This window comes from Labrus mixtus, chromosome 3, assembly GCF_963584025.1.
Source record: "Labrus mixtus chromosome 3, fLabMix1.1, whole genome shotgun sequence".
Lineage (NCBI taxonomy): Eukaryota > Metazoa > Chordata > Actinopteri > Labriformes > Labridae > Labrus > Labrus mixtus.
The window spans coordinates 16,376,767-16,396,908 of NC_083614.1; the positions used below are offsets into that span (position 1 = coordinate 16,376,767).

The following is a 20,142-nucleotide window of genomic DNA, read 5'->3' on the forward strand; positions in this document are numbered from 1 at the left end:
CATCATTTCTCATAATGTACCTTTTGTGCCTCATTGACAAGGTTTCCATTAATTATTTTTTCAAACCTTCTTCCTTCTCTGAAGTTTGAATATCTTGCAGTGGTCTTGGTACAACTTCTAATAAAAACGGCTCTGCTGCTTTTATGTCTGTTAAAAATGGACTGAGTTAAAAATATCAGTGTGCTTCAATATGAGACATCTTTCATTGGAATTTTTTTAAATCATAAATGTGTTGTAACTTTATAAAACAATAATCTTTTCAAGGAAACAACATAGCTATGCCTTGAATATACTCGGTGTTTACATTTATCGTGTTTTATTTGTTCAGATCAGGACATTCCCAAAAGATGTTTTGGATATTCCCCCAACTAGTTTTTTTGTTTTTAGACATTGACGTTTCACTGACGTACTCGGATGACCTATCGTTTCCCCTCTTCCTACGCATTACCGACGTGCAGTGCTCATTCTGAAATGCTCTGGGGAATTAATACACAATACTTTCACCCATTATTCTCTATTTAAAAAAAAAAAAAAAAGAAGAACATGAAAACCACGAATACACACATTGACTGTGAGAATCACGTGATGTGTCAGAGGAGGCGAAGTTAAAAGATTTAGTTTTTAAAAAATCAGTTTCTACTTTTAACAGCTTAACAGTAATTTAATGGATTTTATATTAAATTGTGACGTTGTTTACTGTCGTGTAGGGTAGTTTTCTGTCGTATAGATGTGACTCTAGCTGAGTGACTTCATCATCAGTGACCGGTCATTGAATATTCATTGAAAAGCAACGGGAGATCTCGCTTTACGACAGAGTGCGTCCGTGCGCGTGGTGGGAACGGTAGCAAGATGGCGGCGCTGAAGGAGGAGCAGTGCTACGGACTGTCCTGTGGAAGAGTCAGCAACGGTAGCAATGTCTCCGTGTTTCACGTGAAACTCACTGACAGCGCACTGAAAGCGTTCGAAGGCTATCAGAGCAGCAAGGTAAATGGCCTTTTTACAGTACCGCGACATTTTAGACATGATTTTTTGATGTGTGTGTGTGTGTGTGTGTGTGTGTGTGTGTGTGTGTGTGTGTGTGTGTGTGTGTGTGTGTGTGTCAGTGACAGGCAGAGTGAGGTCAGTTCCCCCTCTCTCAGTCTGCTGCTGCCTTCATGCTGTGATACACACACACACACACACACACACACACACACACACACACAGCACCCTGACACACTGCTTAGTTTGGTTTCAAAGTGTCTACTTTAGCTGCTCTCAGCTGGCCAGGCTGTCTGCTGGTGGATGTAGCTGTTTAGTAGCTACACCCAGACTCACCACCGAGTGTTAAAATCGTCCTCAGTCATTTAGCGAGCTTACTGCTCGGTGCTACTGGAAACCGAGCCTTTTGGTAGTTATTTCATTTTTTTTGGGGGGGGGGGGGGGTGTTTGCTTTTTTTTAGTTTGCGCAACAGTTTAAACTCTGTTGGTACACTGTCTTAACAAATGTTAACCGAAAATATGAAGTAACTTTTGTTGTGTGTACATATGTTTCCAGAAAGTTTGTTAAGCTGTCAAAAAAAAAAACTAGCAGCTAACAGCAGCTGCGATCATTTCATGTTAAAGGGTCATGATAGTGTGAATATAAGCCCTGATTTTTTATCTTTTTCGGTTGTTAACTCTGGGAAAGACCTTCTTTTTTTTTTTTCCTTTCTTTTTTAGACGAGAATCGCATGACAACACCGTGAATAGTGTGGAAAAGTACCCTGTATTCGTGTTCAAGATGTCCATCTCCTTTCCCCCCAACCCCCACACTGTCACCAAAAGGATCATGTTCATTTGATAGCTTTAGAGGTGCGTCGAAGTTATTTAACAGTATAACAGGTTTTAGTGTCTGTTCTTGTTGGGGGGGGGAGGTGAAATCCTACATGTAATCATTCAAATCTTACTCCTGCTCCTGGTACTTCTTGTAGCTTCTGGTCTAGATAAATAGCCCAAGTCTGTTGATGGCCATCTAACGTTTCAGCTTCTATAAATATTTGACAGGGAAAACCTTGGAGGCCAGCAGGACAGGGCCATATCTCAAGCTTCTGTTGCTGTGTGCACTGCAGCGGGCCTTTTAGCTAATAAGCCTGAACAATACACTTTTCACAGGTAATTCAGGGACTACTAGGTGTAGACCCAATGTATGACACACAGGATATGTTTTAAATATATAGAGCACACCCCTTTTGACTCAAAAAATATTGCTACAGGAGAGCAGTGAATTCATCTCTTTAAGTTTTTAAAGGGCCCTTGCTTTTGATGGAAGTAGTCTGTTGTCAGATTATGCAATATGTTTTGAGAAATAATTTTCTGTTTGTTGTTGAGCATTTCAACATTGTCTTGTTTGTGCTTTTGTATTCGTGGGAAAATAATGGCAGGGCTAGACCGATATGGGATTTTGTGGCCGATATCAATGTCGGGGAGTATAAAAATCCTATATATATATATATATATATATATATATATATCTACAGATTGAACATTGATTTAAGAAAGATATCGGCCTATATATATATATATATATATATATAAGATATAGATATCTTTCTTAGATCAATGTTCAATCTGTAGAGATAGATATCTATACACATTTCTTGCGTTGATCCTTAATTTGCAGTTATCAAACACTTGTGGAAAAAATCTACAGTACATCATGGACAAGATGGTCACTTAACTTGAAAGTAACTGCTTGACACTCTGGAGAGTGATAATGCTTTTTGTAATCCATATTCATAGCTTTCAGTCACGTGACCAGCGCTCAGGAAAGTAATGGCCATCGTGAGTTTGGGGCACTTGTGATACTTTAACAGCACACGGTGACGGGACACTATTTATATTGCTAAAAACGGCAAAGTCCATGCCGGTGTTACGTTTAAAAGAGTGACCATGTTAACTGGTGACTGTCATCTGAGTGAGTCTGGTTGTCGGATTATATATAATCTGTGCTCATCTAACTTGCATAGCTAACAATCTTATATGACCTTACAGTAAGTTTTATCATCGTAGGTCTGGTACACACTAAAAGAGTTTTAAAATGTGAGAGAGCCCTCAGATGACGACAATCATGACACATTAAAACAGTTCGGTTCTTATAGTGTCGTGTGCAACGAGATGCCCAACTCAGCAGAACACACACTAAGGATTCATTCACCATCAACCAGAGTCTCTACTATCTAAACGTGACTTAAGACAAAACAACCATGATGATGGTCAAGCTAAATGTGGCTAGCTGCTACATCCATTACGGTAAACATTTTGGTCAAACTCCTTGGATTGTGGTTAGTTTTACAGGACATGTTGTATAAACATTGTGCTGTTGACAGAAAACAACAAGTTGGTCCTTAATTTATATCGTCCATCTAACTCTATGCTTCGCGTTTGCTGTTGTCACCATGTTCAATTTTTGTTATGCTTCCTGCTTCAGTCAGCTTGCTTACTGATTGGCTCTTTTTTTCGTTCCACGTGACAATTCGTAGAGATCCGTACTCGGCCATCCTCGGTGTTGTCCCCACAAAACAGGATATCTGATCGTAAATATCAAACACATTTAATATTTACGATTTCAAATCAGTGCGGCCTCGACCGTCTTCTGAGCAGATCGGGGAGGTTAAAATCACATTTAACACACCTCACACCACAGCAGAATCTGGCAAGATAACCTTTGGAACCATCAGAAAATCGGGCATGTGCTGTCTTTGGTCGGAATGAGTAAATAGGGCCCAAAATCGACCCGATTATCTTGTGTACGCTTAACTCCTGCTAGCTCATGTCAATTTTGATTTGTTTTTTCATGTGGAGTCAGGTTAAAACAGGGTTAGCTGTCTAAGCATCATGGTCTCTACAGAGTTATATTGGGCAGTGCTCACCTTAAGGAGAATCATTTTTCCCCATCTTAAGCACCATTCTTCTATTTCTTCAAAGACATGTTTTTTCTAATGTAATTTATGGCTTGTGCTTTATTGAACTATTCAAAAGTTGACAAGAACATCTAAACAGAGTCCCTGTCTACTGGATTTTTATGCTACAGCTTACTTGCCAATTGAAGCTGCATTGCTCAATGTATGCTTACTGTATCACCTTTTCTCTGTTATTTGAGTTAAAAACCCTTACTCATGGTTTGACCAGTTCTAGGCCATTGTGTAAAAGGTGTCTGTATGTTGTAGCAGTGTTAGCTTGGTTTGTGGTAAAGTTTCAGAGCAGCATGGGGGATACAAAAATATGCTGTACCATCTTTTTTGACTTTTCATTTTAACATTCTATTAATTACCGTCTGCATCAAACAGACATCAGTGATATACGGCACAACTGAACAGGCACTGTTAGCATGACTTTAAGAGCTCTTATTGTGGCCTAGTCTCACTGTCTTCACAGTCAAACGAGGAGCTTACATCAAACCACTCTTCTGGCAGAAAGAGATCATGCATAGGGGTGCCGCTTGTCTGAATCATATTAGCTGTATCTATGAACTTAACATTTCATGCAAACAAACGTCTTCTCAGTGAGCTTCACTCACAAGAGTTCAGAGCCATGCTTATTTAAAAGTAGCACACTGAAATTCAAAGGCAACAATGAAAGCCTTACAACTTAACCAAGCAGTAGTGCAAATATACATTTCGCCGGCAACTTACACTTAAAACATGTGCACAAACAAAGATTTACACAAAATATATTTCCATGTTTTTTATAGAAAAAATGTGTTCAGATTTCTATCAGTTTGTTACGTGATACATTTAACATGAACTCTGTGCCACTTATTTTCTGCTGTGTAAGAGTTTCCGTTTGTTCTTCATTTAGCCTGGGTAGATTTGAACTGTATTTCACAACCTTATATGAGAATAATGCAGAGTATCTCAACTGTATGCAATCTTGTATTGCTTCACTGCCTTACACCATTAATACAGTAGAACAACTCATCTGCTGCTTTGGTGGAGAGGGTTAAAATCTCATCTGTTTTCATTGAAAGTGTTAATCTTTCATTAAAGAGGTACTGCAACACTTCAACATGGTTTTTCAACCCAAAAACTAAATTATATTACTTGATTGAAAATTTCAAAGCCGTTGAAAAATTTTATTCTACTTACCATAAACATAAAAAATGACCATTGTTTAAAATGAGCTGAAAGGGTAACTGCTGTTTAAAGCTTCACCCAGAGTCAGCCCATTATCTTTCTTTCAGCATTTTATTACCATATCAAGTTGGTGTTATACTTTAATAAAAAATTAAAGGCGAATCATTATCAGGCATGCCACCACCCCAAACTTGAGCTCCGATTGCTCCTAGTGTGGCTCGGGTATCTTGTAGAAAGGCTGAGCCTTTCCAGCTTCCTCATAATTCAAACACTGGCAAGCTCCCAAGATCAAGGGTGAGGTGGGACTCGGCAAAGGAAAAGGAAGAACAACAGAGTGACACATATTTCAACTTAGAAGATGTGGTGTGATCTGGGATGTAATACATGTTCATGACCTCAGCTTTGTTATTGTTATTGTAAAGTGTATACAACTTGGCAGACCCCTACTTTCATAAGGAAGCTAAATTCAGGCTGTTTTAGGCCACTGTATGGCTTAAGTATTTTTAGAAAGTGTAGACCCGAGCTAGTCCCAACAATATTCACAGCTTAAGTAGGGCTGGCCAATATGGACCAAAAATCCTCTCTCGATATTTTTTAGCTGAATGACAATACACAATATTTCGCAATATGTTTTTTCTGTAAAGACATACAAAAACACATTAGTTTCTTAGTCAAATGAACACAGGCCTCATGTCGCACAGACACTTTTTTTATTAACAGCCAGCTGCACAATGTCAACATGTACATGAAAAATGACAAAAATAAACGACCCATTTGTGAATGGGTAAAGACATTCTCAGAGAGGGAGAGAGGCAGAGCAGGGTTAAGAGGGACAGACAGAGAGGAAAAACAAGCAAACTGGAAAAGGTCAAATATGTTATTTTAAAGCAAAATAAACTGTATTGATGTAAACGATATTGTCTTATCCTATATCTCATTTGAAAATCAGTTGATCTTAAAAACTGGATATATTTCACCAGACCTACTGGAATAGTCTTTGTAAAGTCATTGCATTCTTCTTTGCCGAAGGAAAGCTAGAAACTTTTACTGCTTGTTGATATTACTCAAATGTAAGCCAAACACTTAACTTTGTCCTAGACATGTGTCTCAGAAAACTGTGTGAGTATTTCTTTTTATTACTATCTGTACCTGCATAATGCATTACCAGTTGACCAGAAGCAATAGTTGAGTGTATTGACTGCTTCCTGGATGCGATGTGACTGTCAGCTGGTTCCTCTTTTGGTGCATCTAAGGACAAGAGTGAACTGGAAGTCCTGCTATACAGGACCTTTTTTTTCTTAAACTGACATTAGCAAGGAAATGAGTATGGCTACTTTATCGTCATCAAGCTGAAGGTTATGAAGAGTACTGCTAAAAGTTGTCAATTGTGTCTCCGGGTGACTGTTTTGGTTTCAGCAAAGACTTGGAAGACAAATTTTGAGGTTGTATTTGTTAGTTCAAAGAGTTGACTTGTTTTTGTCATCGTGAAAGATGAGGCTGCTTCAAAAATTCTAAAAACAGAAGCCTGTGGAAAAGAAACTATGAATGTTGTTACAAATGATAAAGCTTGTTTACTGGATTAAAGTGGAGATTACATATGAAGTGTCTGTACACTGCAAATGCGCCTCTTGATGAGTAGCCACATATGAATGTAAAAACCTTCTGCTAGCCCAGGTCACAACTTTTGTCTTGTGGTGAGGTCATGGATCAGTGATTATAAGCCTCAAGTATGAATCTTACATGTTGCAGGTAATGCATCACAGTAGTGGCACCCATCTTGTGTTTTGTGATCCATTGTGTTGCAATTATATTTGAAGCCCTGGAATGATTGGAATGACGCAGCCTTTAAGCTTGCTCTTTAGTATGATATTGTTTTTAATAACAGGCATTTTAAAACTAAACTTTATGGTTAATGGAACCAGATAAACAACACAAAAAATTATGTTGACAATGCAAAAAAGAATAATTACTACAGGAAACTAAAGCATTTTTTAAAAGATGTAAAGTACACTGACTAGGTGGCTTGGCATTGAGTGTGGAGGATATCCTCAGGACTATTAAATACGATTTCAAACCATCACCACACTAAAGTAGGAATGATTGTGCTTTGATAATTTGGTCCTCTGATGCACTCACTTTTCACTTTGGTTTCTTCACCAGGTAGACAAATAGATTTTTTCTGTTTTCATCAATGAAACATTTACTCCCTTATACTGTGTATTATTAGAAAGTTAAAGACTTAAAAAAACAAAACATCTAAAGCAGTATCTGTGCTGAGCCATCCTCAGTTAAGTGGCTGTGGTGACAGGCTACAGGCTTCACGAAGGAGGTCAGTTTACACTCAGTCAGTACTGCTCTTGTTCCTGATGGCAGTTTACCTCCTGCCTGGACCCCTATGGGAATGGTATGGGAAGTAATGGAGACTGGGTGGAGACTTAGTTGCATGAAGCTGGTCAGCCTGCGCCAGTGCTTTGGTTATTTAAAGAATGCTGACTCCCCAGTTTAAGCAGATCACGGGACACTGCAAGAGATGACCATAACCACTGATGCCAAATATCACTCTAAATGTCATGGTGTTCTATGTGCAACCGTGTCAACCTGGTGTCTCAGAGCAGACTCTCTGACCCTAACCTGATAATGAGGTCTGAAAAAATTGTATTGTGATGTATATGTATTGGAGCCTGAAGGGGGAATTTATACATTTATTCAGTTTTTTTCATCCCTCAGCAGAAGTCGTAAAGGAATCATTATGAATCAATGCTCAGACTTCATGTCTGAATGGTTGCTGCATCAATTCATAAAACTTAAATGAAGTGGGAATAAACTTTGTATTTGTACTACTCAATATTTTATGTTAGGCCAACAATAAAAATCTAGCTTTAATGTCATGAATTTCCACCTTCAACAAACATGGATATTCTTGTTCAATTAACGAAAAAGTATGTAATTCAAGAAAAGCGGAAACCTTGTTTTATTCCTCATGTGAACTCTCGATTGTCAATGTACACACTTGGCCTGGCCTCAAGTACAATCAAACATGTCCCGTCACATGACATTTGCAAGTAAGAGAAATTGTCCAATAGAGTGTTATTCGTTTACCTTAGTTGTCAGTCTCAGGGTGGGTTCCTGATCAACATTTACAGCGATAGCTTTGTTTTCAGAGACAGTGTGCACTGCGAGCACACAGATCCAAGCCCGAAAAAGATGGACTGAATTGCTTTGGATAGTCAATGTTCATGGCATACGGAAGGCCAAAGAGATATGCAAAGTCTGTGCAGGGGTGTGATGCAGCACGACGGCCTATTCCAATAAAACAGCCATATTCACAGCATTTAGAGCATCTTCATCTTCATCATCTTCAGTGATGGAGAGGATGGCAACAAACACCCCGCTGAGAGCCCTGTCTTCAGGTCCAGTGGCCTGTGGAAATATACTTACTGAAGGGCTATGGAAAACTAAATGGCAAAATACATTCTACTGATTCAAACTTTAACTTTACTAACATTCTTGTCATTCAGCTGTTGGTGATTTTTTTTGTTGTTGAAAAAATGAAGTTAAAATTGTGACTCATGATTAACATCAGAGACCATGACAGTTTCCAATACTTACTGAACACTAGAAAAGTGTTCTTCGGGAAAAGGTCAGTGCCGTCTTGTTCTGTATCAATGTTGTGTTCTTCTTTTTATACATTCCTTCTACCAGAATTCTTTCTTCTTTAAGAGAAGAATCGTCATGGTGTTGTGGATGATCTGGAACATGATTCACCTCTCCACGATTTGGCTCTTTCAGGGTCAATGGACAGCCATGACATTGGACAAGAATACTAACAAAACAAAAACAAGAGGAAAAGTAGATGTAGAAAATGATGTATTAGCTTAGAGCAGCTAACATCTATATGCATAATATGACAATAAATTGTGAGTGGGAATTTAAATATTTGTCTGTTGCCTGTAGCAGGGCTGTATTAGTTAAATAGTTACAAATGTCTTTAGTGTTCTAAGTAGCCTAAACAAATACGGCTATGGATTTCAATAATCCTAATCTAAAATGTGTTTTATTTGCACAAAGTTTAAAGCACATTGATGAATGTGAATAAAAATAGCCAACCTGTTCTTTGAATAGACTACCCTGTACAAAACAATACATCTTAAAATAAAAAAGCAAAACTCATTAATGATGAACGATATCAATAAATCAGTCAAACCAAAGGTGCATTTCCATCAGTTCATACTACCTGAAGTTATACACAACATACATCTGGTCATTAAACTTATTTTTAAATTAATACTGACAGTTTTCCAACCAATAGTGCTGAATCATCTTATAACTTTCCTCATAAAACCTGAATTTAATCACATTGAAAATTACAAATTATTTTAGCCATTTACACCACATTAATTATTTATTCATGTGTTAACTCTTTTTTGTAACTCTCAAAACTGCTTGAGCACAGACATATTTGTGACCCCCCCCCCCTCAAGGACTTCAACTTTACAAACACTATATAATAATCTTTTGGTGAATAAAAAATCTTCTGTTATCTACAGAGATCGTTTTAATCTTTTTTAACCTTTTATTTACTAGTATGAGCTTTGACATGAACACGCTTGCACTCACGCACGTATGCGTGTCGCACGCATGCACACACTTAAGCGTATTCGTGTGTCTCTGTTTACCTTACATCCGTGCGCGCTGCGGCGCAGTGCTGTTTATATTAGGAACTATCTGTTTTTCGGCTGTAATGTTGCTAACGTGAAGCTACGGACTGTTGTCACACACAGACACAAGCTCACACATGCATGATGCAGACACTCTAACAAGCGTAGTCCTTACTTTAAGAGCTGAAGCATTTAAAAATGGCCTAGCCTGTGCACATACTGGACGGCTACGTCCACAGCTATACTGCTATCCATGATAAGGGGCTGGTCTCACATACACACTTTGTGTTTGCTAATGCTAATCATACAAGCCAACAAGCCCACGACTATCCGCCCCTCCCCCATATTCAATAAACAACGCCAAAAAATTAACAACATTAATCCCCATTGAGGTTAAAACAATGAATTGCACTTTACAGGAAACATTTTCTTAAAAAAATATACTTACTAGCTTAGGAAGACTGAGTCTGCGGCTTCCATCGCACCCAGCTACAGCGGTTGTATGTCCTCCAAGTAAACACAAAAAGGTGGAGACACAGGGAAGCCTTAATTTTCAAGACTGAAATGCATTATCCACAAAATCCGCAATTTTCCGTCGTGAAGTTCCCGATAATATGTCTGACCACCTGTTGATCCTGCTCGTTTATCTGACTCATTCATGTGCAGCCCACTCAGCGTTGTCCAGGAAACCCCGTAGGAGTGTACTGAGCATGCGCAGATGGAGATAGCTTAACAAGACAAGGGCGCTTTGATTGAAACTCACATACTTTTGTTATACTGACATGAAAATACGTGTTTGCTCAACAATAGGGGCAAGTTTGTTGGGAAACAAAGGTTTTATTAGTTGAATATGGCTGATCTATAATTTTAAGTCAGGTCAGTTTTAAAACGCTATTGAGGCCAACAATTGCTAGTTATCATTTTTACAGTGCAGCCTATCATACACGTCCCGTAAAAGAACATTCAACATATTTACAAACCGCCTTTTTTTAATGATGTCAAGCTAAGGGTGGAAAGATCAAAGTCTGATATACATTTGTACAACTGTGTTCCAGGTCGTGAGTTGTATAACCATTGGAAACCACAATTCAAGGTAAATCAGCATTTGTGGACTTGAGCTTTACAGACAGCCACTTCACAACTTCCATTCCTTTATATTTGATGGTATTACACACTACTAATTCCTATTCAATGGTTATATTAGCTATGCAATGGCTGAATGCCATCCTCAGCTGTTCAATTATCAAAGGTATTTGGTTAAAAAGTATTTTGTTGTTTTCTTACATCGAGATAAATTCTGATGTCCCTCAGGATTGTCACAGTCCATTGCCTTTTCAGTAGCTGATGAATTGGGAAGCTGTGAAATTACTCTGATTTATCAAAATTGGTGACTGGAACACGGCAACGTTTATTTTGTGGACAGGGTTTTTGTATCCCACCCTGTGTGAGCCACCAGAGAAAAATTGCATAATGAATGAATGACTTTATTTCTAACCAAAATTTAAAATAAGATAAACAAAAGGAAAAAAAAAAATACAAAAGTAACAGTGTCCGTAAAGGAGTAGGAAGAAGTAAAACTTATATATCCCTACCCCTATGTTACATTTCTTCTGTTAGTTTATAAATGATTTACAACAAATAAACAAACTTGTCCCCAGTTCATTTGCCCCATAAAATAAATAACATTCCCAGTGTATTTACAATCCTAATATCCACCCAGTGTTACAATATATAAAGGAATACCCCTAAAATAACTTTCCCTCTTCCATATACCCGTCTAAAATATATTGTTTGTATAGTTTCTTTAATTTGATAATATTTGTGGTCTGTTTCAGCTCTTCACCATGTTCACCACATGTTGCTCTAAAACCTTTTATATATCATCATGTAACCTCTTCTCTTTAGCTTAGACAATTGGTTGCCCAGGATTCCCAAACAGAAAGTCATATTTGACTTGTCAAACCTCAATTTATTTAAAACAGGGATGTAATGATATACTGAACTCATTGTGTGAATGCTTGGTTTAACATAGGATTTTTAATTTGTTATATATGCTGCTTTTATTCAGCCTTTTAAATGCCTTACACCTACATTAATTTATTTCCTGTTTTATTTTGAAAGGACATAAAAGGTTCTTCTGCTTGACTGCAAAATTACGGGAGGGAATGAAAGCGTGCAGAAATACTTTAAACAGTTAAAACAGTGAATAGCAAACTTCTGTGGATTAAAAATCACAATTAATTTTTAATTTTACTGATTAAAATCATCCCTTAGGTATACAGATTTCCAAATGTCTTGCAGGTTACCTTAGCAAGTACTAGAAATTTGAAACATCATGTATCCAGCACTACTATTACTACTACATTACTTGCTTTGTATGGCTATTGTCAATATTCATCAGTCTTGTCAAGGCCCAAGATTACTAGAGGAGCTGTAGACAGCACTGCACACACAAAACGAGAACATTTCAAAGATATACCTTCCTCTAATTTTAAACATGCACACACTGTAGATAAAGCCATGCACCGCCTGAAGTTTATTGGCAACAACCTTTTTGAGTAATTTTTTTCCCCCATGTCAACAAACAAAAGCAGAAGGCTACACTCGTCTGGATGACACAAAAGTTTGTGCAATGTGGTCTTCAGTAATAATAGGACAACTTTTACTGTCTTTTTAAAAATATCTATCAACAGTTGAATGAGGGTAAATGCTAGCATCAAGAGCTAAAATGTTCTGTCTCAGATTGTATGAATATTTCAACTTTAAATGTTTCGATCTTTTCGGTCAAGTCTGAAAGCTGTACAGGAGTAATGTACTTCAATTTTCTGCTCTATCTTTTTTTCTGATGAGTCAAATATACATTGAAACCCCATTTTCACAACAACCAATGCTTGGCTTTTTTCAGTAGAAAGAAATAGTAAAGCTTCCCAGCAGTGATGCATCGATTCACACAAGGTTTAATGACTTCTTATATGCTGGTAATTATTTAAAAAGATTAGTTAAGGGTACAGTGTGAGATTTGTTTATGGGTGACATTATTCATGTATCTTTCCCCAACAACAAAGCAAGTGTGCAAACACAAGTCATTTTCATTTAAAGAACAAGATCAAAGGTAGCTCAGCATTAAGGGGGTGTACAACTGAGAAAGCTTCAAAGGGTTTCTTGCTAGCAGTGAGGAGCAATTTACAGTCAATACACCAACAAGTAGATCCAATTAAACCTTTGTGCTTGTGAGTTATCTCAAACCACCTTTCACACTCAGCTGCCACAGATATTTTTAACCATGGTTTTACATGCTCCACAATGATGCATGTACAGAGAGTAGGGACACCCAATACAACTTCACCCTTGCAGAGTACATGGCATAAAGTGGCCTTCCACCTCTGAAATCCTAGACACTGTGGAACATCGGCATGGCAGTGATGCAACTAAACACCTAACAAGTGGGGTTCCACAGCCATGATCCCAGGGATTTAGACTGTGCTATTCCTGTGTGCGTCTAAAACAAAGAAATCCTCTGGCAGTGACACCTGAGAGACAAGATAAAGATTACTCAAGTTTTTTACAGCAATTACATTTTTTTTATTCAAACTGGAAAGGATATTCAGTGTCCTGACAAGTTGTAGCAAGAATTTTATTGCAAAATAGCTTCTTTTAGGTTCAAATTAACTGGCTTTTTGAATGCTTTGGGGTTGTTTTCTGAAAGGTTGATGTAGAATGTGTCCTAGCTGGTAAATTTTACAGCCATCATCAATAATTTTATTACAGACTGAGTTAAATAATTGATTATGATTGGCCTTTTATGCATAGAAACAGTCTGTTCTACCTCAACAGCAGACTGAAGAAGAACAAACCGCTACTAAGAAAAGCAGACGTTTGCGAGGGGCAAGGTCCTAGTCACAGACTCTGGGGTTAACTATAATCACATAAATATAGAAAAAAAAAGTCCACTGTGTGACGTTTGTCTTTTACTGTGGAGAAAAGAAGAAAGCAGAGTTCTAACAACTAAGCTGCAGGCTATGACAGAAATCTACAAAACTGAAAATGGCGCATCAAGAAAACATGTTTAAGACTGGTGAGTGTAAAAGCTGTAAGGTGAATACTACGGATATCTCAATCTAAAGTTTAGACAACAGTTGTTGTTTTTTATAACAGCTGTAGAGTCCAGGTATTGGTGTACTGTAATGAACTCCTAGTAGTGGTTATTTGCTTGGCTAATGCAGGGGTTAAAGTAACTTCATGTAATTATGTAAAAGACTTTGGCTAACTGTAAGATTGTGTGTTAGAGCAGTTTGGAATTGCCATATAAAAAGACAACATTTGCTGACAAATGGTTTCTGAAAAGCTATTGAGGGCTCTGAAGCTTTTTTTAATCAACATTTGTTTTGATAATACTTGATCAAAATGTACAGTCAATGTTAAAGTCAGTTTCATGAATTCAGTTTTAACATGGGCTGTTTCCATGTTACGTCCAACTGAGGCTCAGTCTGTTGCTGGGTGGCTGAGTGTGAGAACATCTACAGCCTTGTCATTGATCCACGGTTGGGACCCGCACTCTGTCCCTAAGGTTAGCTCTGTGGAACATTCTGGGCTCAGGTCCCAGAGAATAGTGACATGTCAGCAGCCCATTCAAATGAACAGGCTGAGGGTAGCACTATGTTAGCAGTGCCGGGCTGGGGGAGGGAGAGGGTAAAGGGTGGGAGTGCTAAAACTGGTGCTGTGTTTAACACTGCAGGGGTAGAACAGGGCGTATGGCTCCATGAAAGGTCTGCTGTTCCTGGATAGGCCCTGGGAGTTTGAAGCTATGGACAAATTGACACACATGTGGTGGCTTTCTACCTTTGATTCGGATTTAATATTGTTTCGGTCAAAAGGATTAAGATGAGGTGAATGCTATTCCAGAGTTTACAAAGTCTCCAGTCTGTTGAAATTCTACATGGTTCTACATAATGTTTTATAGCAAGACTAACCAAATGCAATTTTCATATGGTCCTTCTGCTACATAGTCAATCCTCCTTTTTCCACATCACAAACCAGCAGTCCGTCTACACAGCGTGCCAACAGCGCCAATCTGCTCTGCTCCATCTCAAATACGCACCGTCTATTTTTGACGGAGATGCTGCAAGCATGCGTCAAGCTGAACAGAATAGGTTGACAAAGACAGGAAATCAAACAGGGAAACAGAGAGCATCCAGACACTTTCAAAATAAAACAAAATACAGCCTCTGGATCGTTTTTTATTTTTTATTTTTTTTTCGACACATGCAAAGAATGATAAGAAAACCATCCACAGAAAGACAAAGCAACATTTGTTTGCGTGTTTTTCTCTTTATTCCCGCGTGATCTTGTAGTTCTCCTATGATCTTGTGAAACCATTTGTACAGCTGCTAGGGGTCTGCGCTCACGCTTCAGAATCAACCCGGTGGGGCAGGATGTCTTCTGCCAGACAGAGCAAAACTGTGGCACTGAATGAATGCAGCATGCAGGGACTAATTGAGGCAACCAGTCTACAACAAAACAAGCAGTTCTTTGAGTCCATACTAGGACAGGTGTTGCTTGAAGTTAAATAGTTGACTGTTTTATTAATCAATCCCTGGATGGTGTTGAACTTTTGGATGGATAAAATATTCAAAATAAAATAACCATTATATACCCAGCGGTCTGATGTCTCATGCCCTCGTCGGCATAGAGCTTACAGTACTGTTAGCTGCTGCACTCATTTAGTAGATCTGCTGTATCAGTCCATCAGACGCCATTTCTCAAGTGAGTTTTTTTCCCCCCTTATTTTAAGGTTGTTTTGTTGCATAGTAAACACTGGAGCATGGTCCCTGGAGGCACACTGCTCCTGCAGCTTTTATTGTTGTGTTTCTAACAGTTAATTTACATCCCTGTCTTTCTCCTGCATATGATAGTGTCCAGAGACCTGAGCGTGGGTTTGGTGAGAGCAGCCCTGGAATGCTTGGAGCCAAACCCAGAAAAACCACTGCGCTATTTTTCTCTCTACAGTCAAACTTGATTTATCTGGTCTCAGGGGTCAGCCAAAATGACTGTTGTAGAGTAAAGAGGGGTGGGTTAGCTACAGAGCCCAGTTAGCCCTGCATATAGCGCTAGCTCCATACATCCCAGGGCTGCCTTGACAGAAGATCTGCTCAGCTGTCTCACCCAAAGTCCAGGCCGGACTCCCTTTAAATCTCCTATATAGTTGCAGTTATTTTACCGTTACTCTTTGTCGTCCAACTAAGCAGCATTCCCATTTCAACAAAACATCTACTTCCTTAACCCCCTCATTTCTTTGATCAATAATAAGCTGGTTCATTGAGCACTTCCTCATTTCAATAGTTAGTGAATTCCCAAATTATCTATCTCATAAATCACAATGTGCCCCTTTGTTGCTGAACGAAATCTTGAAGAAAGTTTAGGTAGACTTTTTGAGGACAGTTCGTTTTGGGTGGTGCTTTCTGTATGTTGCTTACTGTTGTTGCTTTGCAGCTACCCAGCATCGGGTTTACTCTATAAGAGATAGAGCTGGTAGTTATATTAGAGCACGGGACTCCAAACTAATTGTTGTCTGAATGCTTCATAATGGGACCCCTCAGGTTCAGTTGACCTCCTACAACTCATCATCTGTGTTTAACACAAACACTTCAGTAATGATTGTCTCTCTATTGAATCATTGCTAAGAAGGGTTATGTCTTTTTATTGTACCCCTTTTGTAAGTGGTTCACTAAAACTAACAGAGAGTAACCCCAGGACTCAAGGATCTGATACTGAAACAGCTGAAAACAACTGAAAGCAAAGTTGAAACCTGTCCCAGGTCTTCCTCTTTTCATGCATCTCCAAAACTGCCGTTACATGCTGGAGGCTATTACTCTGCTTTTATCTTTCATTAGATTAAATAGGTGGTCTTGTCTTGCATATTCTCTATGCACATTATAAAAACGTGTCACACATGTTAGGAGTGTTGTCACACTGGAGGTCTAATGACTGGCTTACACTCCAGGATCCTAGAGCTCATTCTGAGCTTGGAAGATCTGCTTTTAGCTTCTATGCACCATCAGCTTGGAATTTTCTGCAAAGCACTTTAAAGATCAAGACACTGGTTTCTTATGGACATTTTAGATCCTTAATTATTAACTATTGATTGCACTTGTTTGAATTTATTTTTTGATTTTAATACTGCTCATTAATTGCATTTCGGTTTTAACTGATCTTCTTTCTCTATGATGTGTATATGTATGTGTGTGTATATACAGTATATGTATATGTAGCCTATGTTTATTTTCTTTCTCATTTTTTATCCTGCTTGACGTCATTGTAATGCTCTCAATGATTTTCGAGTTTAAATAAAGACAAACACTGGATTAACCTATTAAAGCATGACAAAATTCATGTTTGGCCAATCAACTGTCCATAAACCAAAAACCTCAGATTTGGTGTCACATAAGGAAAAAGCAGCATATCCTTACAATCAGGAAAGTTTAGTCGTATATCCTTGGACTATTGCTTGATTTTTCTAAAAGAAGAAAATCTACCGATTAATTAAATGATAATTTCAACTCTAATATAAGACATGGCAATCAAGATGTTTAAAAACAACAACAATTTAATCAAATTGAATGTCTGCATTTCTCCCTCATACGATGACCAATTTATCTGAGCCTTATTTGGGGCTATTGTTTGTGAAAATATTTGAAAAATGTCAGAGTTGAGCTCCAGCTACTGGGCGATTGGCTGCCTGTGCTGGCTGGACAACAACACTCACTTATGAACTGTGATTTCTGTTTTTCGTTTTTAGCCTGTGCGTTTTTGTCAATAAATATGATAGCAGACATGCCAACTGATCTAACATATGGTGGAAGTACAATATGTTCACGTCACATTAAAGAAGTCCGATTTTCAGACACCTGATTTGGTAGAGCAAATAAAAAGAAAATATACCTGAACTGCAGAAACAGAGTATACACAGTTCTTGAATTGAGTAAATGCAAATTTGAAGCTGAAATCTGTCTCACAGCTTTGAGCAGAAAATAAAATAAAATATGTGTGGTTTCTTTGTGGTTAATATCTCCTTTCAAACAAAGGGTTTTGTGTGTCCTTTTCCAGCCTGTGTAAAACTGGTTATGCATGAGCTTGATGAATAGTAATAATGCCTGGTGTGCTCTCCCATTGTTAAAAAATAAAGGGAGAAACTACCTTGATCAATTCCTAAATGAAAGTGCATGCAAAGATCCCAAAGAAGGCTTATGATAAACACTTAAACAATCCATTTATTATTGGAACCTAAAGAATCTTGTCTGGAGATTGATCTGAAATAAAAATATAATGTGTTTACCTTGACAGTAATTTAACAACACTCTTATTTGTCTTTTTATAGGTGCTGTCATCGTGTCCATTGATCAGGTTTAATGGCAACCAAGGGGTAAGAACATATTTCTCACCATTTTCTCCTCACTCTTCTCCTGTCTACTGCATACAATTCTTCTTTAAGTTTTCAGAAAAAAATAAAATAATAGAAAGATATGAGTTATTTTAAAATATATTGCTATTACATTTGGTCAAAATCAGAAGTTACTTATTTTCTTCTAACCTTATACACAAAAACTCACATTTTCAGTTTTCATTTCTAAGCTTAAACACCAACTGAGAAACACACACACACACACACACACACACACACACACAAACACGCATGCACACACTAGCTTTCTCACAAGACATGTGATTATGCCAACAATGGTGCCAGCTGCAAGCTAGCAGTTTGTCCCCCCTGAAAATCATGCCTGTGTGCGATGTCTTATAGGGACTGCTGTAGGAAGAAGCAAGAAAGGTGCTGGCATACTTTTCTTTTACCTTTTTATCCTACGTGTCGGGTCCTCTGTCAGCATTGCTTGATCAGAATGCAGATCATAATGCACTCCTGTCACTGTGACCTGATTAGGGGAATGTTTGCCAGATACTCCTGCTACAGGCCTAGAGATTTTATTTATTTAGCCCAGGCTTCCAAACACGCCAGATGTCAACTGGGTCCCTTAACAAAACTTGCCTTGCAGGAAAATAGATTTTCAACCTTTTTTAAAAGGGGGTGTTAACTGTGTGAATTGAAAAGCAGATGCTGCACTGATGATTTTCTCTCTGGAATTGGATCACACAAAAGGGCGCTCTCTGTTGCTGTTGAATTGTTAACTTACTGTCAGTCAGTCAGGTTTTTTAAAATTTTTTATTGTATCTTTATTTGGAGCGGACAGGTAAATACACCAGCATAGCAACATTAGTAAAAATAAAAACAAATGTCCTTCCAGTTTTGTTTGTTTTGAGTCCAGAAAAAGCGTATTACCAGCCATCCAGGCATACGAGTCCAAAGAAAGTATAGTCATGGATCGTGGATAAGATTTTGTTCGTCCTCTGTAAAGCCCACTCTCCTCTAATAACTTAAATTTCACAGCAATTGTGATAGAGTAACATCAGTGGGTACAAACAGATAAACAGAGCCTGAACAGGCTCACTTAGAGAGAACTCTGATACAGTCAGTCGTGTTTTAAGCTCAATTCCAACAACAACTTTAGTGGACACACTTTGTTCCGTCAAACATTATTTTGCTATCATGCTCCGGCATGGTATGGAGCAACTGCACCCTTCAGCTCAGGTCTACTGACTACTCTACAACCATGCCCTTGTCTTGTGAAGAGTTTGCCGCTTGGTTGTCATAGTTATCAAATGTCATAATGCTGCAGCCTAGGTTTGCAACAGATCTAGAAATAAGGCTGGGATGTGACCATTAAATGTAGAGGGCCTCTACATTTTAAAGAAGTGCTGCCTGCTACGCTAGTCTTACACCAAATGACAGCATTACAACTTTTGCAAATTTCCGTCTTTGCTGAGGAGGTTCAATTTGTTGTTTACCCTTTAGTGCATCCTTGTGGAAATCTTAACTCTTAAAAGGCAAATGAGAAGTTTTGTTGTAAGGTCTAAAAACCGCTGAAAAGATTAGATCACACATGCAGCTGTTCCTATTATGTAATTCAATACCAAAATTGTAAATTGCCACTGATAAAAATAATAAAATAAGAATAAATAAAATAGAAAATAAATGAATCAGTGGCTTGTTTCAATTTACTCCTAAAGTTGGCACTCTTGTGTCTAAGGCAAAAGGATAACAGGCAAACAGTAGAGACAGCTGCACTATCACATCATAGTACAATACCATGCTGCAGTGTAATACACGCACAGCTTGTTGTTAAAATTTATTTTTAAGGCTTGTTGTGTTGCTCAGGGAATCCACTGAATGCTTTCCAAGCTCTGAGATCTATTTCCACTGCAGCAGCAGTAGTAGCCTCATACATTGCTTCCACATTCGTGTTATTTTGAATAATTTACTTTTGGATATTATATGT

General features: G+C 38.2%; 1 protein-coding gene across 1 annotated transcript in view; it reads left to right on the top strand.

Annotated features, from left to right (window-relative positions):
* Positions 1-807: 807 nt before the first annotated feature.
* The window catches only part of ell (elongation factor RNA polymerase II), a 37,127-nt gene continuing 17,792 nt past the window's right edge, over positions 808-20,142 (top strand). The window contains exons 1-2 of the mRNA XM_061033309.1: positions 808-984; positions 18,126-18,170. Coding sequence (XP_060889292.1) covers positions 850-984; positions 18,126-18,170 — 180 coding nt within the window. The 5' untranslated portion in view covers positions 808-849. The remainder of the gene's footprint in view (positions 985-18,125; positions 18,171-20,142) is intronic.